This window comes from Narcine bancroftii, chromosome 2 (assembly GCF_036971445.1).
Source record: "Narcine bancroftii isolate sNarBan1 chromosome 2, sNarBan1.hap1, whole genome shotgun sequence".
Classification (NCBI taxonomy): Eukaryota; Metazoa; Chordata; class Chondrichthyes; order Torpediniformes; family Narcinidae; genus Narcine; species Narcine bancroftii.
In genome coordinates, this window is record NC_091470.1 from 254,342,661 (window position 1) to 254,369,264 (window position 26,604).

At 39.2% G+C, this 26,604-nt stretch overlaps 1 protein-coding gene across 1 annotated transcript in view; it reads right to left on the minus strand.

The window, feature by feature from the left end:
• The window catches only part of LOC138755243 (collagen alpha-1(XXI) chain-like), a 198,914-nt gene that overhangs the window by 155,176 nt on the left and 17,134 nt on the right, over positions 1-26,604 (minus strand). The window contains exons 2-4 of the mRNA XM_069920865.1: positions 11,419-11,511; positions 10,136-10,696; positions 2,578-2,743 (exon numbers count right to left, since the gene is read on the minus strand). Of these exons, the coding sequence (XP_069776966.1) occupies positions 2,578-2,743; positions 10,136-10,696; positions 11,419-11,506 (815 nt within the window). The 5' untranslated portion in view covers positions 11,507-11,511. The remainder of the gene's footprint in view (positions 1-2,577; positions 2,744-10,135; positions 10,697-11,418; positions 11,512-26,604) is intronic.

The window sequence follows — 26,604 nt, forward strand, 5'->3', positions numbered from 1 at the left end:
TTATAACCATGTTAACTCTTCACCCAAATTCATAAGACAAGCTAAGCAGACGGAGAATCTAGTGATGAAAAATTGGAATGCAGTTAAGACTAACAATATTGATTATCCAAAGCTTTATATTATCAAAATTGTATTAGAAGACAAGGAGGAGCTTAATCAATCTCAAGTCTATAGTAGCAAAACTAGCAACATCAAATACACCTTCTAAAATAACAGCAGTAAAAAAGGCACGTCATCATCTTCATAATGCACTTTCTCATCAGAGAGAAGACTACAACAGATCTGAGCCACATCATGCATTATCCTGTAACAGCTGGACAAATTTTTGTTTGTTTAAAAATGGCTTATCCAATATAAAAATTTCAAGAAAACTGGCAAAAAAAAAGTGTGGTATATTAGTCAGAACTAGTATTATTAACCTTATTACTAGAGCTAGTAGGCTATATATTCTGTTTCCCAAATCAATCACGAGAGCATTATATTTTGTGTAGAAATAATACATTACAAATCATAGCAACTTAAACCAAATAAACATTTGAAGCACGGATCTAAGTCTTAAAGTCAACTTTAGAAATGTAGCTCTGGGAACTGGAAAATGTAACAATGCATCAGATAGTTGTTTCCCTATTTACACAACTGGAAATGAAAATCATCTGGTGAATGCAACATTGGATGAAAGTTCTACTGTGGTTCAAAATCTGGTTTAGACATTCTTAACTGCTCAACGACACAAATTACTTTTGTGACAATTTTGCAGTGTCAATTCATTTTAACACTGTAATCACTTTGCTGCAAACGTGCATTTTGTTCAGTGTGATCCAAATATTATGTCATTTCAAATTTAAGTTATAAACAGGCAACTGCTGAGGTTTTCAGATTAAATGTTTTTTTTGTCTAGGGAGAGTCAGGTTTCAGATCCAATAATAAATATTTCTTGACAAGCAAGTTTTGCATTTTGTAAGGATTTTAATCTTGTGAGTATTTATAAATTCTCATTACGATATCAAAGGCTTCCTGTGGCAATACCTGAGGCTTCCTGTGGCGATATCTGATAATGTTTCATGTAACGTATTTTCCTTCAAACCACTCCAATAGGTTATTATCCCAAACTTGCTTTAAAATTGTATTAATCTTGCACAATTAGAGTTGGGTGTATTCTGAAATAAGTGCTGCAGTTTTAATATAATCTATTTATAGTTTGATGATCAAATATATTTAACCGGTGTACCAATACAAGGAAGAGGAACAGAATTAATAATAGTTCCTAGACTCTGCTCCATAATTCAACAAGATTAGAGTGACTCTATTCCTCAGATTCACTTCTCCTCCCACCCATTTCCCCCCCCCCCCACCATCCCTTGGCTCAACAAATAATGACCTCTGCCTTAAGTAAATACTTGCTGAGAACTAGAGTTTTCTGGGTTTGGGATTTCGAAACCCACTGAATGAATAAAGTTGTCCTGATCTTTGTATTAAATGGCTGCCCTAAATTTATAGTCAAGACTCTTAGTTCCAGACACTCCATTTTATTGAAACACCTTCAACATCTGTCCTGCAATGCCATGTAAAAATGTTATCCATTTCATGAGCTGATAATCAGGCCTATTCTGTTCAATCAATTTCACAATCTTTCAACTCCCAATCAGTCCAGTTAACCTTCACTCTACCCCTTCATGACTAGTATTGTATTCCTTAGGCAGGGAGACCAAATCATCATTGTAACGTAACTCCCTTACTCTTAGTATCCAACGGTACTGGGTTCCCTAACCATACAATGCCCTCACAAATAGTTGTTGCATCTGCATGTTAACCCGTGGCTCATACATAAGAGTGCTCAAATACTTCTTCTGTCTTTCAACCATGTGAAACAATATTTAAAGTTAAAAGATTGTAAAACATCCCTTTCCGCTCTTAAACAGTCTTTTTACATACAACCCAAATGAGCTGAACAAGGAAACAAGGGTATATTTAACTTTTCAGATTTATTTTTGAGAATTTAAAGCAGCCGTCATGAAGTTTAACAAAGATGGGTTATTGGCGGTGAGCGGGTGGTTTGAGCTAGTGGAGTTGTTCTAATGAACCGGTGCGGACTCGAAAGGCCGACATGGCCTGTTTCCGCTCCGTAAATGGTTATAGGGTTATATGGTCATAGAGATCGTAGAATGTAAATAGTGCATGTTTCACAAGATTGGCGATAGATTTAGGATGCACTGCCTGAGTGAGCTTTCAAGACAGGAACTCTCACAACACGCAAGTACCAATATGAGCACTTAAGACGGTGAAACATAGAAGGCTAGGGAACAAGTGTGGGTGAATAGGTTTGGTACAGACAATATGTGATGGTTGGCATGGATATGTTGGGCTGTAGGACCGGTTTCGCCAATGCATATCATTATAGTTAATTACAGCAAGGTGTTGGCCAATAAGTCATTGTTATTTCTAGCCATTAATGTCCTGGACAGTGGCTGCCTTCCTGCTGTGTTAATGGAAGAGCTTGCTGCTCTATGAACCCATCATTACTTTATAAAACAGAATAGACAGAAATTGAATTATAACATTTTTACCTATAAACCATACCTGGTGTTTTCAGTCACATCATTTTCAGCCATCAATAGAAAACCTGTTCCTGTGGTCAATGATCCAGATATTTCCTGAGCTTTTTGTGGAATTTTAAAGCCCACCATTAGTTCAAAGCCCTTCTCATCACGTGCTGCTACAGGGATTCTTGTAGGACACACCGATTCTGAAAGGATCATGTAAAATGAGGAAAATACTTCTCTTTACAGAAGTTACCTTCAAGAACATAATTAATCTTAAATATTCAACTTTTATCTGAGATGTAGTTACAGCCATAGACTATACAACATGGAAACAAGGCCTTCAGTCCAAATTCTTTATGCCAACCAAGTTGGCTCCCTGAGTTAATCCATTGAACCTGCATTTGGACCCTATCTCTCTAAACCAGCCATTCTCAACAAAGGCTACACTGGGACTATCAGCATATTTAAGGAGGGGAGGGGCATGGACAAATCATAAAATATTTTTAATGTTTTTTATGTATTCAGTAGGAGAGAAGGAAAAAACAACTAAACTGCTTCACAGGGAAGGGACATATTTTCCATGCCTTTTCCAGTTTAATAACATCCTTCCAATAATTGAGCCTCCAGAATTGCACACAATTCTCCAAATGTATTGTCTTCTTTTGTGGGGGACATCACTTTTCTTGCCTTGAGGACAAGCTTTTTTGAATTCTCCCATGATGGTCAATCAGGTGTAGTATCCAGGAACCTATCATGCAAGTGTAGGGCTAAACAGCAAAGCCTGTGATCTTTAGAGGGGTCAGTCAAGAGAAGATATGTTGTTGCAAGAACTCAACAGGTCAGGCAGCATCTGTGGAGGGAAATGGAAAGTCAACATTTCAAATTGAGACCTGCCATCATGACCCACACAATATGAAATTGTTCCACAAGGTCTCTCTTGAATTAGAGTCACAGGAGACTGCAGATGCTGAAATCTGAACCAAAATAGAGCTGCTGAAGAATCAGGATCAGTTTCAATGGAAGGACTTGACTCAAAGTTTCAGCCATCACCACTTGGTACCTGACTGGCTGAGTTCCTCCAAGATCATGCATCTCTAATTCAAGATAATACCCTAGGGTTCAAGTTCATATTAAATGGCAATGGATCAGTTATCCATTCTATGCTCTGTCTAATATTTAATTCCATTGATTCCAAATAAAATTTAAGCCATCCATTGCATTGTCACCCTGAACTTTCCTCAGCTTTCGCAGCAAGTCAAGGCACTGATGGGATTTCTTGGCTATGGACTGGTGTTAAGGGACCAGGTGAGATTCTCCACCAAGTACACTCCAAGGAAGTGAAGATCTCAATGGTCGAGCTGTCAATGGTAAGCGAAGAGTAGTTCCCCCTGGGCCATCCTGAAGAATAGGGCTGGGCAGGGGTATGGATTTATTTTGGGGATTACAAAGATTGATGCACACCTATAGGATCTGTTGGATGTTACTGACCAATGAGAGCTCATAGCTTGGTAGAAGAGCCTCAAGTAAATTGCTGTTACCCAAGAAAGTCTGTTTGTAGAGTTTCACAGCAAACTACACCAGATACAAGACTTACAACCATTCAGCAAAAAGCAGGACAAGCTCCAAAAGCAATAAGTTATTAGCAATAGGAGGAAGCAAAAAGATGACAATATTTTATTCGAAAGCAAACCTTTTTAATTTAGTGGAAACAGACAGTTAAAAACTGATGCATTGATGTCATGCCACTTTAAACTTTTAACAAATGTTCTGAGCAGGGAGCAAATACAACCAAATTATATTGCTTGTATTAGACAGTTGGGTCCTGTGAACAGTCTTGATTATTCTGACCTAGCAGAGTTTTGTAAGGACTGGAAGCATAAGTCGTGATAAGGGATAAATACCCTCCCTTCTCTTTGGGGTGCTCTGGGGGATAAACTGAACATTTAAGCTTCCTAATCTTGGAAATCCTGTGACTGTACTATGGGATCTTTCATGAAACCACAGTACACCAGGTACTAGCAGACAACCAAAGGCCATCCAAATTTCCACAGACCAGCAGTTCCCTCAACACACGCAGAAGGTTAGCCTGTGCCAGGAAGATCCAATCCAGGAAACTCCAGGAGAATCTGAGAGATACTTGGCAGAGATGCCACCAGTTTTTGTTTCCTTCTGACATTGGCAACATTTGATCTTTTGACCACTCACCAAGGGTTCTCCATACCTTGATGAAGGGCTCAAGGCTGAAACGACGGTTATGTACTTTTACCTTTGCTATAGAAAGGACACTGTTGGACCAGCTGAGTTTCTCCAGCAGTGTGTTTTTACTTCAACTGTAGTGTCTACATATTTTTGTGATTTACTTGAAATTACAAGGTGCCCTGTTTTAATTTGCTAAAGCAGTTGAAAGGTGAGCAATCGGACTGCTGTTTTTCCCTGTGTCATCATTGCTTAACCTACAGATTATTAACCTACTGATTTTTCTGCTTCACTTTCTCCTAATGTTCAGGTTATCATTTAATTCTTAAATAACAACATCACATAACAAGTTCCCTTGGCTGAATGCAATATGTAGAATCCTGCTGTACGCATATTTGTTATGGCATTGTAACAAAGATGTCATGTGCTTTTAGCCCCTTTCACACTGCCAATTCTGTGTGGGTTAACCGGCTAATTTAGCGGCTCCTTTCCCAGTAATCGTGCAGTGTGAAACGTCCCAACCTAGCAGGGCAAGTTAAATTCAACTGGGCTCTGACACTTGCTTCCATCCAGCCAAGTTAACTCACCAATTGCCTTCTGGAGGTGTGAAAGCACAACTTGCTCTCGCATTGTCACCGCTGGAGGTGGGACCCTCTTTAAATTGCCAGATTGCCAATGAACCAGGTGAATCATAGTACAGTGGGAAACGTTCCCGAGTGCAGCATGTCCAGTAAGTTTTCCCGCTTCCTAGGAGGGTTGGCAGTGTGAAAGGGACTAAACGGTTCTTCAATGATTGTGAAGCAAGTTCAAAGAAGATTCTGTATTTGCAGAAACATTTCCATTTCATATTCTGACACAAACATTATTGTGAGCATTTAGAGTGAGTCAGAGATTAAGGATAATTCCAAAAAACTGGGAAAATAATCCATCAGTAATCAGGTTGGGAGTGTAAGCAGAAACATAAATGGAAGGATTAAAGAGGAAAGTATGGCAAGACAAGTAGCAGGTACATAGCTTTGCTTTTCTTTCTGGATTCAAGCAATTGCACCCTGGAAACCAATCTTCTGAACTGCAACACTGCCAGAGGATTGATGACAAAAGTGGACATGCAGGAAAAGGAACAATTAGTTTCACCATCTTCCATTTCCAATTATCTACTTGAGACTGGGCATCAACGGTTCTTCCTTAGGCAGGTCCTTAGGGATAAAGAAAGATTTGTATTCACATTGCCAAACATCTGGACATCTTAAAGCACTTTACAGCCAATTCAGCATTTTGAAGTATAATTACTGTCATGAGATGGGAAGTATTGGAAACAATACCCTTTCTGCGAAATGATGTTATAAAGACCACATCATTGGATTTGGTGATTTTAGTTGATGAGGTATAAATACACTGAAACCTCGTTAGAACGCGATTCGTTAATTCACGGAATTGTTTATAGTGCTGGTGTCTGCGGACCCCAAACTTTATAAATGACATGCTGATTTTCACCAGCTTTGTGTTTTTACTTCAACTACGATATCTGCAGTTTTACTTCATCGAGGCTAAACTGGGTATGAATTGTTCCTGAACTGAGGAGGCAGTAAAGATGGTAACCACTTTGGTGCGTCTCCAGCCACATATATGCATCTGTTCTGCGACTCGGCTGTAACGCGGTATGAAATCTTGGACCCCAACTACTGCGTTCTAACGAGGTTTTACTGTAGTAGATGAGTTATCAGAAAAATTCTCCTACTTGTCACTCCTCTAAGTGATACAGTTGGATCTTTTTATATCCATCCAAGGCAGCAGAAAGGACCTGGCAGTCAAGTAGTTAAAATTCAGTGCTCTCACTGCCACAGCCCAGGAATCACTCTTCAGGGTGACATTGTGGTCAAGCTGCTGCCTCACAGATGCAGGGACATGGGTTCAATCCTCACTTTCACTGCTGCTGTGTGGAGTTTACACATTCTCCTACGACCACTACCGCTCACGTCAATCCTCCAGTTTCCTCCCACATCCCGTGCAGGTTGGCGGGTTAATTGGTCACAGTAAGTTGTCCTACATGTGAGTGTATGTGGTAGAATCTGAGAAGCTGGGAATGGGTGGGGGACAATATGTGTAGGGTTAATGATAATGGGTGTTTGATGGTACCCAAGGATCCAGTGGGCCAAAAGGTAGTTTCCATGCTGCACGCTCATTCCTAACCAAAAGACACTTTTAACAGCAGTGCAAAAATGTTTCAAGTAGGTTTACCTGCTAATGGCTAAAACATCAGAGGTCCTTTCTAATAATTTTAGTTTTTATTGTAGTCTGTTGAGATGCCTGGAAATTGGGCAATGTGAATGGAGATTTCTTTTTTTGTCTATTTTGCAATGGATTCACCAAAACACATCACAAACACATTGCATATACATTGTTTTCAGCAAGGAAAAAGTTTCAGCAAAGTTGAAATAATATTTTTCCTGGATCTTTCTAATTGTTGTCGTTTTCCATTTTGGCTCTATGCAGAATATTATCACAATGTCCTTGTGTGCTGTCTGGCAGCACTCACCACAGAGCATACACCACAAATGAATATTTAAAGAAATGCATCACATGGATTTCCTCCGCCCCACACATTAAAATGGAAATCACTGACATCAAGAAATCTGAGTTACTTGACAAAAGAGCTCTTACAGGTCCTGCCAAGTTTATTTTAAGCAGTTTTTCCTGCATGCCAGATTAGATTTAAAGACCCCTTTATTCTCAAATTGACTTGACTTGACCACATATTTACAAAAGTCAAGGAATTGCAGCTGGCTGAATTGAAACTGGAGGAGGCTATTCGGCTGCTTACGCCTGCTCTCCCATTCAGAGAGATTATGTCTTCTCAATCCAAACTCACATCTTGGCTCCACATCAATGGTCAAGCTAGTTTCTCATGGTGTTGGGATGGCTTTTACTCAGGTGTAGAATTTACTCATCAGACACTTGCAAAGAGCCCACTGGCCTCGCCTTTAAGGCCTGGTAGTAACAATGCCCCCTCCTGCCTCACTGCTAGCTTCACTGGTCCCATCCCCACTGTTTCAAGTGGCAATCCTCTCTAGAATGCAACTTTCCTTTCAAAATCTTGTCGGATAGTTTTTAAAAATAGACCTTGTTCCACATCTACACCAGTAATTTCTTCCTGATTTTTCAAATGTCTGTCAAATGTGGAGGAGCCCTGTCTGTATTAGCCATGCTGAAGTAGAGATGCTGGAAAGGTTTAAATATTTATGAATAAATATCACCAATAACTTGACCTGCTCCAACCATGTTGATGTTACAACCACTTACATTCCAGTACTCATCACCAATTTTTATGGCTATATCATAGAGAGTGTACTGTCCAGATGCATGATATGGGAATTGCTCTGCCCAAGACTGCAAGAAACTGTGGAGATGTCAAAGCAGCTCAGGTCTTCACACAACCTCCCCTCCATCTTCACCTCCTGCTGTCTCAGGAAAACAGCCAACATATTGAAGGACACATCCCACCCTCTCAGATGCGCTTTTCTCCTTCTCTTCAGGCAGAAGATTCATGAGTTTGGAAACACATACCAGATTCAAGGCCATCTATCACCTGCTAGCCTGTGCTCCTCTTGCCCCCACCCTCAACCTCTTATTCAGAAGTCTGCCTGACATTCATCAAACCTCAAGTAGGGCCCAAGCCTGAAACATCAACTGCCCCTTGCTTTCTATGGTGGCTGCAAGGGCCACTTGGGGCAGCTGACTGGAATATCATGGAGTCATTGAGAGATACAGTATTGAAATAGGCTATTTGGCCCACTAAAGTTGTTCTAACCCATCAATTGCCACTTACACCAAATCTACATTAATCCCTTTTTTAAAAATCCCCACATTCCAATATAGAAGTGACAATATCACATTCCCATGCATCTGTTGAGATATAGTAGCCCAAATGCCACAGTACATATTTATTATTCAGAGAGACTTTAAATGCATTGATTAATCAACACCTTTTCTCTGGAGAAACTAAATGAACAATTCCAGTTTGCAACCTTCAGTATAGATTCTGACAAAGATCATTAACTTGATGCATCCTGACATGAGTATTCCCAGCAATCTCAACTCTTCAAGTCAGAATTTATATTATCCTCTGTATTATGCTTTTGCATCTTCTCTTTCAATCAATGTCTACATATAACATTATGTTTGTCTCTGCATTACTATTATCTAGTTATTTTGCATTTGATAACCACTATTCCACAGAGAATTATGGTCCTAAAATGAACAGTGATCAAGTTTCCTTGGACCATCTAATGTGATACCACCTTGGGGTCCAAGGCCAAAAGCAACAGAATATATGCTATGATAATAAAAATGAATATGAATTCAATTAATATTTTCCCATTTTATTTTCCCAATTTTTTTTTCCATTAAATTAGTTAGAGAATTTTCAGTCTTTTAGTTTGTGGTACTTCATGACAATCTAATAATGGTGGATCATGCTTTTGCTGATTAGAAAGTAAAATGGGGCATTACCAAGAGAAATGGAATTGTATGCAAGTCTGGTCTTTCCATTACAGGAGCAATGTGGAACCTTTGGAAAGACTACAGAAAAGATTTACTGGGATGCTGCCTGGACCAGAGGGTATGAGTTACAAGGGAAGGTTAGACAAACTTGGGTCGTTTTCTCTGAAGTGTCAGAAAGGTGACCTGATAGAAGTTTAGAAAATTATAAGAAATATAGATCAGAATAATTTCCCCAGGGTAAAAATGTCACATGTTAGAGAACTTACTTTTAAGGTGGAGGAAGAAAGTCTAAAGAGATATGTAAGGCAAGCTGCTTATTTCCTTTTTGTTAAAAAAAAAAAGGTGCCTGGTACAAGCAACCAGGAGTAGAAGACATACCATTTAATTTGGACATAGTGTCTAATGCAGACATAGTGGGCTGAAGAACCAGTTCCTGGGTTGTTCTGATCTATATTGTACCTTCTAACCAAAGAATTTTCTGAGGAAGTACCAAAGATTTTAAAGGATAAGATCCACATCATTTTGGTCCTGTTTATAATGATTGATTGAAAGGTGGGGCATGGAGTTTAGCTATTCCTTACATCACACAGAGGCACTTTACTATCCTACAGCTCCCTTAATCTACAAGTACAGCACACGACTGAACCATGGGATTCTCCATCTTCACCTATATATTTGCATAACTAGCTCTTGGAAAGTTCAATTCAGATTAAGCAAGACCTTAGCTGTTTTCTCCTCCCCACAGAGAAAATGCTTTCTTTCCAGATTGCATGATCAAACTGCACAAAACTGAAATATTATGCTTAAGTTACACCCATAAAACTTGAAGACAAAATGCTTTGGCAGAGCTGTGTGCAACCACATGGCCACAAAATAAACTGCAATAAGTCAACACTCGCCTTCACAAATCTTCCGCTGCATCACCTCTTTAATTCTCTCTATGGTGTTGTAATCTTCTGCAAATATAACATAGGCTGTAGAAGGTTTGTTGGCAATTGTTTTCAGTTCTGATTCTGTAATTTCTGATCCAACTCCGACAGCAAACAGGATTATATTGTCTGCACGCGCTTCAACAGAGGCATCAATAACATCGTCCTGAGATTTTCCATCTGTGACAACAACAGCAATTTTATTTTTAGCTGTCTTGGTCCTTTGTGAAGAGGGAAAAACAGACTCTGTTGCAAAATTAATAGCCCGGCCTGTTTGAGTATTTCCACCAAGATATTTAATTCTTTCTATTCCAGCAATCAGTTGTTTACTGGTGAGGAATTGGCCAAATGGAATTTCAAGACGTGGAGTGTCACTGTATTGGATAACAGCAACTTGTGTGTATTCAGGTCCAATATCAAATCTGCTTGTAACGTTAACTAGCCACGTCTTTGCTGTTTCAAAATTGTCAAGTCCTACACTCCAGGATCCATCCATGATGAAAACCAAATCATTTACTGCTGTTCTGCATCCTATTGAGAAAGAGAAGGGAGTGATTTATTTATCATTTTGTATTATTTAATAAAACAGCTAAACGTTAAGAGTAACAATTTTTTTTTATTGACATTTCTTTTAAATCTGCAGGCTAAGCTGACACAATTTTAAACAAGTTGGAAATCTAAACACTGCATAGTGTGCCTCGTATATATTGTTAATGTCATACCTCCGAATGTGTGTCTGGGAATGAGTGACTAGGATATTATTTGATACTTGCATGGTTCTTCCAGTTGTGTTGATCATCATTTACTTCATTCAGACACACTGAGGCTTGATGCAGCCCAATGCAAGAGCATTGTGGGGAAGGAGCACTTAGGGGCTGAGACAGAGGGAAAGTCCCTCAAACAACAGAGGGGGGAGTAACTACAAGATGCCACAGCAGTGGTAATAGTGCTAACTAGAGAACAAATGTAACAATGTACAGTGATGGAAATGTATGGATATGACACTAAGGATGTAAAAGGACTTTGAACAGTTATCCTTTGTCAATAATTTATTGGGACTAAAGTTTATTTCTTGAAAAAAATAATTTGCTTAATTCAATAAATTATGTTCCGATATTCTTTGGATGTGCAAAGTACTTTAAAAATATTAGTAATTTAACTAATTGGTTGCCATTGAATTACAACCAATGACAAATGAGTTATTTCAAACTTCAGAGTGGACATTGTTCTCATAAGTTCCAAGGAGTCCTCACCTGCTCTTGTGTCTTCATCTTGTGCAGCCCCACGATATAAATAAGATGGCAAACATATTGCTAATATTTGTAGTATATGTAAATTCATTGTACCTACAAACAAAGAAAACAAGCATTTTATTGGCATGTGCATTCAGATTTCAAACTATCAAGAGGTCTGCAAGAGGAACTAAAATTCTAATTCAATGGCTGCCTAAACCAGGATTACAAATCTAGAATATTTCATGTTCCACATTTTATGATTACATTACAAATTAACCTGGTTTCAACAACCTGCATTATTTTGTGCACATTCACTACAGAGAAACAAGGTACCTTAAAGAAACAAAACACAGTAAATGATAATAGAGATCAGCACAAAGCTAGGACACTCAAAAAATTTTAATTTATATCTGTTACCTGTGAGCCTTACATATTTCACAACTTATTAAGAAATTAGGTGGCACAATGTCATCCTGCTGCTTCCCAGCTCCAGTGACCACAATTCAATTCTGACATCAGGTGCCGATTGAGCAAAGCTCACTTGTTCTCCTTGTGTCTTTGCAGGTTTCCCCCCAGATGTTCCAGTTTCATTCCATATCCTAAAATATGTGCTGTAGGTTAAATGGCCACTGTAGCACTGTAAATTGTTCCACCCCTCCTTCCCTTGTAGGTGGGTGTCAGGAGAATCATGAGAATTGGTGGGCACATGAAAGTCAATATGATATTTGGAAATAGGTGGGAAAAATGGAAATGAAGGCAAAGCTCCAAGAACCAGTACAGATTCAATGGCTCAAATGGTTTCCTTTTGTCATGAAATACGAGACAAACATTTTAGTTTTTGCATGTAATTTAATGAACAAATACATTAAAAGGTAACAAGTCTTCCAACAGCTTGTTATTCATAGCAACATAAAATTATTCAAGAATAGTCTTTCTTTTCAATGAAGACTTTCTCTGGATGGCTTGGGATAGAATTTTTTCAGTTTTGGGCACTGTTGAATCCTAAAAGGGTATCTTTGTTATCCAGTGCATTTGGCAATAATGCATCAATCCTGTCTTTGATTTAATTCATCTCCCTTGTATCATCTTTAATTCACCTCGACCTTGCCATTACTCGATTCCTCAGCTAATCTTGGCTCCATTGGACACTTTTCTCCATCGTCTCAGTTTTGTTCTCTTCTGCTTTTCTTTACCTTTAAAAGGATCTCTTTCTATGTATTATAAATTTCCATTTAAATTTTTGTAAGACCATTTTCAACATTTAGGAATCACTATCACAAAAGGTTATAAGAAACTTGCAAAAAATTTTTTGTAGCATTACTTAATCAGATTAAAATATTATTATCAGGATGGTCACCACTTTCAATTTCAATAGTTGGATGTATTAATATGATTAAAATGAACATTCTACCCAAGTTTTTGTGTCTTTTTCAAGCTCTACCAATTTTTATTCCTAAATCCTATTTAGTTCACCACATTGACCACCGCCATTGGGCTGATATCGCCTCAAACCATGCATCTTGGCGCCTCACAGTTCAGCGGGCAGCAACCTCCTTTGAAGAAGACCGCAGAGCCTACCTCACAGACAAAAGACAAAGGAGGAAAAACCCAACACCCAACCCCAACCAACCAATTTTCCCCTGCAACCGTGTCTGCCTGTCCCGCATCGGACTTGTCAGCCACAAGCAAGCCTGCAGCTGACGTGGACATTTACCCCTCCATAAATCTTCGTCCGCGAAGCCAAGCCAAAGATACACACACACATATATATATATATATGGCAGGGAAAACAACCATGTACAAGTAAAGCCCATCTTCAGAAAACTATTAGGAATGGGAGAATGTCACTTTCAAATTTACGATTTTACTCTTGGACGATTGGTATTATGTAGTTTACTTTTATTATCCAAATTTGATAAATTAGTAAGTCACCCTTTTTGGGCAGGAATTGAACTTTTCTAAGAAATCGTCTTATGTTGGCAATTTTAGGTTCCGCTTTAACCTTTCTCATTTTCTAAATTGACACAATCTGATAACGAGAATGAGATTGAGAATATGCGCTCAATTTAGGAAATTTTTTAGTTATAATCATTTTTCTCTGGCTAGTTCTATTATAGATCACCATCTATTCCCGCCTTCTGTATTAGAGGAAGGCTTTAAGGAATGGTACAGATTTGGTATTTAAAATTTTAAAGATTTATTTATTCGAAATAACTTCACTTCTTTAAAACAATTGTCAGTTCAATTTAAGATCTCTGATAGACTTTTTTTTAAAGTTATGTGCAAGTTAGGAATTTTGTTCAATCTAAATTGAACACTTGTCCTCAAATCGCAGTCTCAAATATTCTTGATACGCTTTTTTTTAAATCTACAATTTGTTCACAGTGGATTGATATCACATATTTATATAAATTTATTGGATTTAAGACTAGCTCCAATGATGGGGTGTGATCTTAATATAACTTTTTAAGATGAGGATTGGAATTCCTCTTTTAGTTTGATCAATGATTCTTCATTTTGTAAAGGCACTGTTTATTAAAATTTAAGGTGGTACACAGAATACACATATCTAAACACAATTTATTCCGTTTCTATGCGGAAGTTAATCCATTTTGTGAAAAGTGTAAAGTTTTTGAAGCTTAATTGATTCATGTTTTGGGAATGTCCTAAATTAGGAGAATATTGGCAGAATATTTTTCAATCTATCTATGATTTTTAAGATTAAATTAGATCCATGCCCTTTAATTGCCCTGTTTGTTTTTTTTTGTGCAAACCAGATAAACTTTCATGGGCACCTCAAGAAAAAGTTTTAGCTTTTAGCACGTTGATACCCAGACAAACAGTTTTAACGAAAGAGAAAGATGAACTCTCAGCGACTCATGCACAGTGGCTACATGATGTAATTTATTTAATAATGTATTTAAGTTTAGAGAAAATTGGGTATAATATTAAAGATAAAAAGTTTCAGTTTGAAAAGGTTTGGGCCCCATTTATATAGAATAGTGTCATAATTGTCAGTTTTAGGTGAGAAGGGTCCTCCAGGCTGGTGCGTCTGTCTCCTGGGGGCTGCAACTTGATCCATCCTTGAATTTCTCTGTAATCTTGACGAGAGGGAGGGGTTAGATTAGTATCAGTTTTCTTTTTGATAAATGGATTTATGGGGTTTAATTATGATAATCCTAGATGATAGCTCTTTTTTAAGATACTATCTTAAGGTGTAATGAGGTTTGTTATAATATTTAACTGATTTTTATGTATAATGATTTTAACAAACAATCACATTTCATAATTAGAGATGAAATTTAAAATTTGTGGTATTGTGCATTTACTTTAATTGTATGCTATGTATATTATCATATTGCTTTGCTATATTAATAACTTGTATATGATTATGTTAAACTCAATAAAAATATTTTGAAAAGAAAGATTTTCTTTACACCATCTTAAATTATTTAAAAAGTACTTCCATTGAGTGGTTCCTCAAAATATGTGCAGCAGTTTAATTTTGGATCTTGTATCCTTTTGCTGAATCGCATCCATGTAATTTAGTGATTGATGCGAAAGGCTTTACCAGTTCATCCAAATCTGATAATTATGGATGTAACTCAATTAGTAATAGGTGAAAGATAAATTAAGATATGAAATTCAAAACAGAAGAAAATCTACAAATAAACTTTTACTTCTACTAATTCATTACAAAATTTGATCACATAACATGCTATGAATCTATGAAACAGTTGGCAGAACTTTTCCTTTCTTCAAACAGTAGCTTTTGTTCCCTTAGCATCACAAAAAAAATAAGAAATCTCACACTCAGTCCCATTGGCACCTAATTCACATCCCTGCTCCTTTATCTTCTCACTTCCGATTTGCTTTTCCAATATTTTTTGTCTCAATGCTCTCCACCTCCTACTATTGTTTATGCAAAAATTTCATTGAAGATCATTTTGTTCTCATCCCTTGAAGTTCAAATTGGATTGCGTGTTACTGATATAGCAGATTGCTTGAAATTATTTACCTGTATGATGTGGTCTGCAGGCTGGTAGAGGTGCAACCAGCACCGCACACTCATCCCTACTATCAGATGAAGCCAAAAGACAATCTTTTGTTGTCCCTGGGGTTGGTTGGCCTTGGTAGCTGCAATGTCTCCAAAGGGTCCAACACAATTTCTACCCTCTTCTTCAGTTTGCACTTTCCTCAGGAGATTTCTAATCCAAGTGGAAATATCTATGCATTTACTTCCCTTTTACGTACCTTTATTAGCAAGAGTACTTTGATCAATGCCAAAAGAAATCTCTTCATTCAATAACCATATAACCATTTACAGAGCGGAAACAGGCCATGTTGGCCTTTCGAGTCCGCACCGGTTCACTGAGTTTGTGCGCCCTCTTCAGGCATTGGTCCCGGTAGATCTTCATTCAATAACGATGGGCGAATTCAATGCGAAGGTGACAATAAATGGATAAATAATCGAACCAATTTAAATTAAATAAGTCAACTTGGCAGAACTGATAAGAACAGAAAATAAAAGGAATAAAATCAGTCTATTTGCAGATGATGTCATAGTATGCTTAACAGAACTATCAATAAAAGAATTACATAAGAAATTGAAGGAATACGGAGAAGTATCAGGGTACAAGATCAACGCAAATAAAAGTGAAGCGATGTTGGAGGACAAACTGTCAGGGACAAGCCATGGCTGTCAGGTCTCTGGAATAAAGCCTGGCCTTGTGGTCTCCTCAAAGATGCTGACATCTAGGAATTTTAAGTTCTTGACCCTCTCCACTGCTCACCCCTCAATGAGAACTGGTTTATGTCTTGTTGATCATGTTCTACAGGATTACACTGGAGATGTGCGCAGGAAACAGGCACTCAACCCAACTATTCTCCACTGGTTTTAGGTTCCACTTGTGCTTCCTTTTCTCCTTCCTCATTTAAATTAGAGCAGTCCTTTTCTCTTTCCTTTTTGTGCTTGTCCAACCTGCCCTCCAATCTGTCCACATTAGTCCTTCAACCACTCCTGATGGAAGCAAGGTCCACATTCTCACCTCCCTTTGAATAAAGTTTCTTTTGAATTCTATTTCCTGAACTTAAACTTCTCTTTATCATTCCCCAAAAATTTCCGTCAAACATTACAACTCCAATGCACCCTGTTTAAAAAAAAATGATTCTTGGGTCTGAGTGTCCATCACATTTTTTCAATACAAAAAATGTACATTTCAAACAACAATGGACAGTACATTCATCATGGAGTGAAACACAAAAGTCTGCATATACTGTGACTGCAGTAAAACACACACAGATATGCTGGAAGAACTCAGCTAGTCTTGCAGCATCTGTAAGAGGTAAAGATATATTACTGATGTTTCAACCTGAGCCTTCGCTCAAAGTATTTGCTATTCTTTGAAGATGGGGTTGGGCCCAAAACATCTTTACCTCCTGCAGTGAACTGGGATTCACTGGTAGGGTGTTGTGCTGATGGCTGGTCCTGCCTCCTGGCTCTACCCCCATCTACTTACATATAACCCTGGTTTCCTGCCTTCTGGAGACTACTGTGAAATCCTACCCATAGTTATAAGCTAATAAAAGCATTTGTTCTCCCTCCAGTCGTGAGAGCTTTTATTCATGCTACACCTCCTATAGATGCTGTGAGACCAGCTGAGTTCCTATAGTATTTCTCTGTGTTTTAAATACATTCATCATACTCTTTGTGACCTCAATTGCTAAGTCAATTCAGCTGACTTTTCAAATCATTTTCTTATCTCCAATGTACCCTGTTGGTTAGGTGTCCTTAAAATGATGCAGACTGCAAGAAACCATATTAAATCAATGAGAACACAGTAACTCAGGTGCAGAGTTCAGCACAATGAAGAAAATCTCAAGCCGATAGATTTACACACACATGCACTAGGTATGGAACATGCAGAGGCAGACTCATGATTCTTTTAAACTGTTTGTGAGCAGTGAGGAATAACAGAGGTTCTTGCAGAACCTTCACAAAGGCAATATTCTTCACATATCCCAATCTCCGCTGAATTAAACAGACTTAAATACCAAGCAAAACAGCACCACTTTAACAAGTAAACCTTTCTCTTTGGCTTGGCTTCGCAGACGAAGATTTATGGAGGGGTAATGTCCACGTCAGCTCCAGGCTCGTTTGTGGCTAACAAGTCCGATGCGGGACAGGCAGACACGGTTGCAGCGGTTGCAAGGGAAAATTGGTTGGTTGGGGTTGGGTGTTGGGTTTTTCCTCCTTTGTCTTTTGTCAGTGAGGTGGGCTCTGCGGTCTTCTTCAAAGGAGGTTGCTGCCCGTCGAACTTTGAGGCGCCAAGATGCACGATTTGAGGCGATATCAGCCCAATGGCAGTGGTCAATGTGGCAGGCACCAAGAGCTTTCTTTAGGCAGTCCTTGTACCTCTTCTTTGGTGCACCTCTGTCACGGTGGCCAGTGGAGAGCTCGCCATATAACACGATCTTGGGAAGGCAATGGTCCTCCATTCTGGAGACGTGACCTACCCAGCGCAGTTGGATCTTCAGCAGCATGGGTTTGATGCTGTCAGCCTCTGCCATCTCGAGTACTTCGACGTTAGGGATGAAGTCGCTCCAATGAATGTTGAGGATGGAGCGGAGACAATGCTGGTGGAAGCGTTCTAGGAGCCGTAGGTGATGCCGGTAGAGGACCCATGATTCGGAGCCGAACAGGAGTGTGGGTATGACAACAGCTCTGTCTCTCTCTTTGGCTTGGCTTCGCGGATGAAGATTTATGGAGGGGGTAAAAGTCCACGTCAGCTGCAGGCTCGTTTGTGGCTGACAAGTCCGATGCGGGACAGGCAGACACGGTTGCAGCGGTTGCAGGGGAAAATTGGTTGGTTGGGGTTGGGTGTTGGGTTTTTCCTCCTTTGCCTTTTGTCAGTGAGGTGGGCTCTGCAGTCTTCTTCAAAGGAGGTTGCTGCCCACCAAACTGTGAGGCGCCAAGATGCACGGTTTGAGGCGATATCAGCCCACTGGCGGTGGTCAATGTGGCAGGCACCAAGAGATTTCTTTAGGCAGTCCTTGTACCTTTTCTTTGGTGCACCTCTGTCACGGTGGCCAGTGGAGAGGTCGCCATATAACACGATCTTGGGAAGGCGATGGTCCTCCATTCTGGAGACGTGACCCACCCAGCGCAGCTGGATCTTCAGCAGCGTGGACTCGATGCTGTCGACCTCTGCCATCTCGAGTACTTCGACGTTAGGGATGAAAGCGCTCCAATGAATGTTGAGGATGGAGCAGAGACAACGCTGGTGGAAGCGTTCTAGGAGCCGTAGGTGATGCCGGTAGAGGACCCATGATTCGGAGCCGAACAGGAGTGTGGGTATGACAACGGCTTTGTATACGCTTAACTTTGTGAGGTTTTTCAGTTGGTTGTTTTTCCAGACTCTTTTGTGTAGTCTTCCAAAGGCGCTATTTGCCTTGGCGAGTCTGTTGTCTATCTCATTGTCGATCCTTGCATCTGATGAAATGGTGCAGCCGAGATAGGTAAACTGGTTGACCGTTTTGAGTTTTGTGTGCCCGATGGAGATGTGGGGGGGCTGGTAGTCGTGGTGGGGAGCTGGCTGATGGAGGACCTCAGTTTTCTTCAGGCTGACTTCCAGGCCAAACATTTTGGCAGTTTCCGCAAAGCAGGACGTCAAGCGCTGAAGAGCTGGCTCTGAATGGGCAACTAAAGCGGCATCGACTGCAAAGAGTAGTTCACGGACAAGTGTCTCTTGTGTCTTGGTGAGAGCTTGCAGGCGCCTCAGATTGAAGAGACTGCCATCCGTGCGGTACCGGATGTAAACAGCGTCTTCATTGTTGAGGTCTTTCATGGCTTGGTACAGCATCATGCTGAAGAAGATTGAAAAGAGGGTTGGTGCGAGAACGCAGCCTTGCTTCACGCCATTGTTAATGGGGAAGGGTTTAGAGAGCTCATTGCTGTATCTGACCCGACCTTGTTGGTTTTCATGCAGTTGGATAATCATGTTGAGGAACTTTGGGGGACGTCCGATGCGCTCTAGTATTTGCCAAAGTCCTTTCCTGGTCACGGTGTCGAAGGCTTTGGTGTCACAGAAGCGTAGGGTTCCTTCACAACATCTTTATAGCGCTTGCGTGGAATTCTAGTATTATAATGATCATATAATTTCGATATTGATATCTATATTATAACTAATTAGTCCTACTTTGTTGTTGAGATCCAATTTTTGCTTTTTGAGAGCTGCCTTTGAGATTATGAGAATTATCATATACTTAAGTCTGAGCAGAAGGTAGACGGCGGCCGCTCCGATCCGGGCAAAAGCGAGGGGGAGGCGGCGGCCCCGGCCTCGGTAGAGTGAGGCAGGCGGTGGCCCCGGTCCGGGCACAGGGAAGGCGGCGGCGGCCCCAGCCCCAGTCCGAGCAGAAGGCAGGCAGTGGCGGCCCTGATCCGGGCAAAAGCGAGGGGGAGGCGGCGGCCCCGGCCTCGGTAGAGCGAAGCAGGCGGAGGCCCCGGTCCGGGCAGAAGCGAGGGGAAGGTGGTGGCCCCGGCCTCGGCAGAGTGAAGCAGACAAGTAAACCACACCAAGAGGAAATGGAGGAATCTCAGAATATCTAGTGCAGTACTTAGTTTACAGGTTCTTTTTCAGTTTGATTTAGCCAATTCCATCTTCTTTACAGCAACACTGATTCATAGAAGATTCACTTTAATAAGTAATTCAAAGTATTTTTAATCCCAAATGAGACTCTAAATATCTGGGATCACCATTCACCACAAGCCCCATGAGTTTCTACCAACTAGCAGAAAGGTCAATTCATTGATTCAAAGTACCTTTCAGCAACGAATAATTTGGACTAAGTAGCAAGTGAAAATTTTCCCAAGTTGCTCTCTTTTTTAAAAAAAAATTCCAGACAGTCAGCTGTTACCTTCTTGTTTCCCATTTAGTTCTTAAAGAGCAAAGCAAGTATCTTAGCTTCCATCAGCAGAAATGAATCATATTGCAATCGTCGACTTGACTTGGGTGCAAAGACACCAATGGCTGAGGTCTAAGAAAGAAAATTCCATTGCAATCTTTCTACCTAGACCATAAAAATTTATGAAAAAAGCAAGTGAGAGAACAGTCTAATTTCTTCAATGCCTGACACAAAATCTCAAAGTGCTTTACATTTAGTTGTAGGATAGCATTCGGGGCAAGTCCCATTTGCTTGTGTTTGGTCCTTATCCTTTCAACCATCCATATAAGTGGTTCCAATTTGTGCACAGCATGGTCTCACAAACAATAATACAAGCACTGGACTTTAAAAAAATATACTCTCTGAACAATATCAGCCAAGTAGATGGTCTTTCCATTATCATAATGCTTGTTGCATGCACACTACCTCAATATTTTATCTACCTGCAACAGTTACTGCTTCAGTATTCTTAAATGGTGGCCAAATCTCCAGGAAGTGAAAGGTGTCTTATAAAGAGAAGTCTTTTTTCTTTTTATGAATACATTGACTTCAGGGACTTGGTAGGAACAACACCAAATCCGTTTGGATGTTACTTCTGTGAGAAACATCTAATAAAGACACAAGGCTTCTTAACTTTGTTAAAAGGGCTCCGAAAGCATGCAGAAAGACCCCTGTGTAAAATTATTTCCCAGCACACAATGTTTTTCTGTGCCATCCCTGAGGCTTCCAGGTGCAGGCAAGTTTCCACATTAAAAAGGAGGAAAGGAGTTCTGGCTGCAGACTGTATGCTGAGTTGTGAAGATAAAGGAGACTGCAGAGGATGGAATCAAGATCAAACAAACAGACATTGGAAGAACAGAGTGGATCAAGCATCACTTGTGGAGGTAAATCAATAGTTTGTGTTGAGACCCTGCCTCAAGAATAGAGGGAAGAGGAAAGATTACTAACTAATATATCGCAGCACAATGGGGAGTGGGACAGAGACTAACTGGTTTTAAGTGGAACCAGATGGGGAGGGGATAATGGGCAGATGGAACTAGGTGGCAGAGAGGGGAAGGAAAGGTGAACAAAGGAAGAAGAAAACTAGGGTACAGGCAAGTATGCCAGGGAGAATATTGGCATACGTTTTACCTGGAATTGGAAAGTTGGGTAAGCTACCCAAGCTGTTCTTCAGCAGGTCTCTGCAGCAATGGAAACTGGCCAATGTGGGAGTTGGAAGGAGGGTTAAAATGACATGGAATTAGAAACTTAATATAGCTACTGTAGATAGAGCCACAGCAGCCTAAGGTACATTTGGTATCACCAATGTAGAGGAGGCCACAGTACAAACAATGAATGAAGTAGACCAGGATGGAAGAGGTGCACATGAACTTAGAAGGGCTGTTTAGGTCCACGAATTGTGGTGACGGAGGAGGTGAAGAGGTAGAGATTACTTCTCCTTCAGTTGGAGGGGTAGGTGTCAAGGGACATGAGAGGTAGGTGAGGAAGGATTAGGAGTCCAGTGAGTCACAAAGAACATGATCCTGACAGAAAAAAAGGAGGGAGGGTGGAGTGGATGATGTAACTAGAATCACATTGGAGCTGGAGGAAATAGCAGAGGTGCCTCTATTTCAATGTAAGGAGTACTGTAAGAAAGGCAGACAAGCTTAGAGTGTGGATTGACAAGTGGAATTATGACTGTGGTTATCAGTGAAACTTGATTGCAGGAGGGCCGGGACTGACATTGTTCCAGGTTTCTGTTGTTTCAGACATAATGGAGCAGGAATACTGAAATGGGGAGGAGTAGCATTGTTCATCAGGAATATCACAGCTGTGCTTAGACAGGCTCATCTACTGAGCCTATATGGGTGGAACTGAGGAATGGGAAAGATATGACCATACTCATGGCGTTGTATTAAAGACCGCCTAATAGTCAGTGAGAATTAGAGAGCTGTCTAGAGACAGCTGCAGGAAACATTTAAGTTATGATAGTAGACTTTAACTTTCCACATCTTGACTGGGACACCTAAACTATTAAAGGGCTGGATGGCTTGGAGTTTGTCAAGTGTTCAGGAAAGTTTTCTAAATCAATATATAGTACCAACAAGAGAAAGTGCAATACTGGATCTCCTCTTGGGGAACGAGACAGGACAGGTGACAGAGGTATGTGTAGAGGAATATTTTGGGTCCAGTGAACACAATGCCATTAGTTTCAAGTTAATTATAGATAAGGATAGGTCTGGTCTAGTTGAGATTTTAAATTCGATAAAAGCTAATTTTGAGGAAATGAGAAAGGATCAAGAAAGTGTAGATTGGCATAGGTTGTTTCAGAGACTGAGTCAGAACAAATCTAATCGAGGGGCATTAGGCTAACAATGATGGGGAGGCCATGATTTTTCGGTGGCCTCAGACCGGGGCTGGGGCGCATGGTAGTGGCAGCGCCGAACTGGGGGGCAGCAGCGTCAGTCTGGGGATCCTGCACTCTTTCTATCTTATTGATATCTTTCCTGCAGTTAAAACTGCACACAATATTCCAAATTTGGCCTCACTAACTTTACCATATCATCCCAACTCCTATACTCATTACTTTGATTTATGAAGGCCAATATGCCAAATGCTCTCTTTACAACCCTATCTGCCTGTGACACCACATACAGGGAATTATGTATCTGTATTCCCAGATCCCTCTGTTCTACCGCACTTCTCAGTGCTCTATCATTTACCATGCAAGAAAAAACCTAAGAAGGAAATCAAGAGGGCTAAAAGAAGACAATGAGAAACAAACTTCTAAGGATTTCTACAGGTATATTAAGAGCAAAAGGATAGTAAGAAACAAAAATGGTCCCCTACAAGATCAGAGTGGTCAGCTTTGTATGGAGCCAGAAGAGATTGGAGAGATCTTAAATGAGTTTTTGCATCAGTATTTACACAGGAAACTGGCAAAGTATTGTGGGAAGTAAGGAAAGCAAGCAGTGAAGTAATGGAACCTATACATATTAAAGAGGAGGAGGAGCTTGCTATCTTAAAGCAAATAAGGGTGGATAAATTCCCAGGGGCCAAAAAGATAATCCCTCAGACCTTGACAGAAGTTAGTGTAAAAATTTTAAGGGCCTTGGCAAAAATATTTAGAATGTCCTTAGCTACAGGTGAGGTTCCAGAGGATTGAAGGGTAGCTCATGTTTTCAATTCTTTTAAAAAAGGCTCAAAAGTAACCCAGGGCTGGTGACCCTGATGTCAGTAGTAAATTATTGGAATGAGTCCTAAGAGATCAGATATACATGTATTTGGATGCCCAAGGACTGATTGTGGGTTGTCAACATGGTTTTGTGCGTGTTATTTAACCAATCTTAGAGTTTTTCCAAAGAGGTTACTTTAGATGATGCTTTCCATTTTCTAGTATTTCCCAATTTCAAAACATGTCACCTTCACAGAAACGTAAATGACGATATTCCAAATTACTATCTTAATATCCAATAAATCAAACTTTTTAGTTGCAGCTTTATGTAGCCTTTAATTGATTGATATAAATGGATAAAAATTTTGCATAACTTCTCATCAAGATTTTCATAACAATGAATAAATAAAGTATTCAGTTATATTTAAAGACATAAGAATATAAGATGAAAAGATTAATTAAGATAAGAAATTATTCAAATGAATTCAAAGAGAAGTATTTCGATCTCACATACCTTCCATGGTTCTTTGAAGAATGAAAAAGCAAGCTCTGAGACTGCATAGATATTATGACATATGATGTTATAGTAACACTACAAACAACAATTTTTCTTAAAGGAATAGTCACAAAATTAACTACAAATCAAAAACACAAGATTTAAATTTACATTCCCACTCCTAATTATTATAATAGACATTAATGACTAATAAATAATAATTACTATTACAGATACAAAAGTAAATATAAGATTAGAAATCAAAACTTTTTGCTTCTTGTAAAAGACAGATTTTAGTCATAGGTCTATTTAAGTAACCAGTCTTGGTTTTAATCCTCACTTGCCGAACTAAACTTTTCTTGTCCGGAACTGTATCCACGATTTTCCCAGCAACCAGGAATTGCTTGGTGCAGAATCATCCATGATAATTACAATGTCTCTGCATACAAAACTGTGTTTAGGTTTAGACCATTTTTGTCTTTCTTTTAATAATGAAAGATATTCTTTAATCCATCTTTTCCAAAATAAATCTGCAATAAACTGTACTTGTCTTCATCAGTGTCTTGCATAGATATGTTCTTTCTGAAATTGACCCAGAGGCATTAAAGGTTTAGATTTAAGAAATAAGAGATGATTTGGTATAAGTACCCCAATGTCATTTGAATCAACAGAAATTTTTATTATTGGATGACAATTTAAAATAGCTTAAATTTCACACAATACTGTCTGAAGATTGTCATCATTTTGATTATTCAAAATAGAATTAAGTAAAATAGAATTTTCTCTTCAAATTCAGCATACACTGTTCTGCATTTCTTTTATTATCTGGCCTACAAATTTTTCTTTTCCTCAAAGGAAATGCTATACAGAAATGACATATTTAACAGATTTGAAACTAAATCCAGAAACTGTTTGTCCTCTTTTGAAGGTTCTTGAATATCTTTGAGACATTCAGGGACATCAATTTTAAACTGTTGTTCCCATAGATCAGTGGTTCCCAACCTTTTTCTTCCAACTCACATCTCACTTTAAGTATTCTCTATGTCATTGGTGCTCTATGATTAGTAAGGGATTGCTTAAGGTGGTATATGAATGGGAAGGGAAAGTTGAGAATCACTGCTCAAGACCCAATTGTTACTGAAATATTTTGCTTGGAAAAAATTGTCATTGGCCCATTTCCTTTGGAGTTATGAAACCCTGCACATAACAAGTCAATTAGGCACGATTAACACACTGGTTTTCAAATTTATTTCTTTCGACCCACATCCCACCTTAAGCAATCCCTTACTAATCACAAAGCACCTATGGCATAGGGAATACTTAAAATGGTATGTGAGTTGGAAGAAAAAGGTTGCGAACCACTGCTATATATCATTAAGTTTGACAACTGAATTTCTGTTTACATTCACGTTCAACAACTCCCGATCATTATTCATTTTTCCTCCTAATGGTTCATTAATTGTCAATCTGAGCAATGTTCTCATGGCATAAGATCCGTCATTTTGACTCCTTATTACTTCTAACAGGTTCAAGAACCTTTAGTACATCTAATCCAATTAACATCTCAATCTTAGCATCAATCTTGGGTAAGAAAATGTCTTTTAGATGATCCCACTGTTTGATATCATCTTGATAGGGAATATTCTCCTTATTCACAGGCATAGTCTTCTGAGTATATACACTTGGGAGATCATAAAATTCATTGCTATTCAATCCAGCAACCTGTAGATCTGAAACGATATTAGTTTCAATGTTTTTTTCATCATTCCTTGTCTTCAACAAGATTTGTTATCTTTTACCATGAAGATTAAGTTTATTCATTGATTCAACAGTTCAAAATGATACGATACTTCCTAGGTATTCTGTATGAAGCTTCATTTTTTTAGCTTTAATCTGTACAGGAACTATTGAGAGAGCTTTGTCACTGGCTCCAGTAAGACTGTTTGTCCGAATCATTCTGTTCGACTGTGTCTTTAGTTTTGGATTCAGATTGTTTGACTTCCTTCTCAACTTTACTTCGTGCAGTATGCAGTAACTTTGGATGCTTTAAACTGCATATGAATCACTTGTTACAAGTTTTTCTGATGTGTCAAGCAACCGAAACATATTCCATTCTTCTTTAAAAAGGTTAATTTCTCATCATACAACTTTTTCTCCAATCATGAAAATTTTTTATAGAGCATACTCATCTTTGCAATACAAACCACTTTCCTGAATAGTCTGAACTTCTTTTTCCATGGTTTTCTTGTTCTTTCCTTTGGTTTCTGTTGAAGTGATGATTTAGACTTCTTTACATCTGTAGGAACTATTGAAGTATCCTTAATATTTCCAAATACTGGAACAGTGTTAACATGCACAGGCCATTTCAAGAATTGTACAACATCTTCAAAAATGGCATCCCTTCTGGGAAGCGTCTTAAACTCTGCAATTTTTGGTTCTCCATAATTCCCTCAGCTTATAAGGTAATTTATTTATAATAATTGATAAATTAGAAGGCAAATTCAGCTCTTGCAAATGTACACTACTTCCCATTGCGTTACAACATCCTCTCAGAAAGAGTGTATATGCTTGTAAAGTCTTTGTGTCCTCTGATTTTATTGCTGGCCAAGAA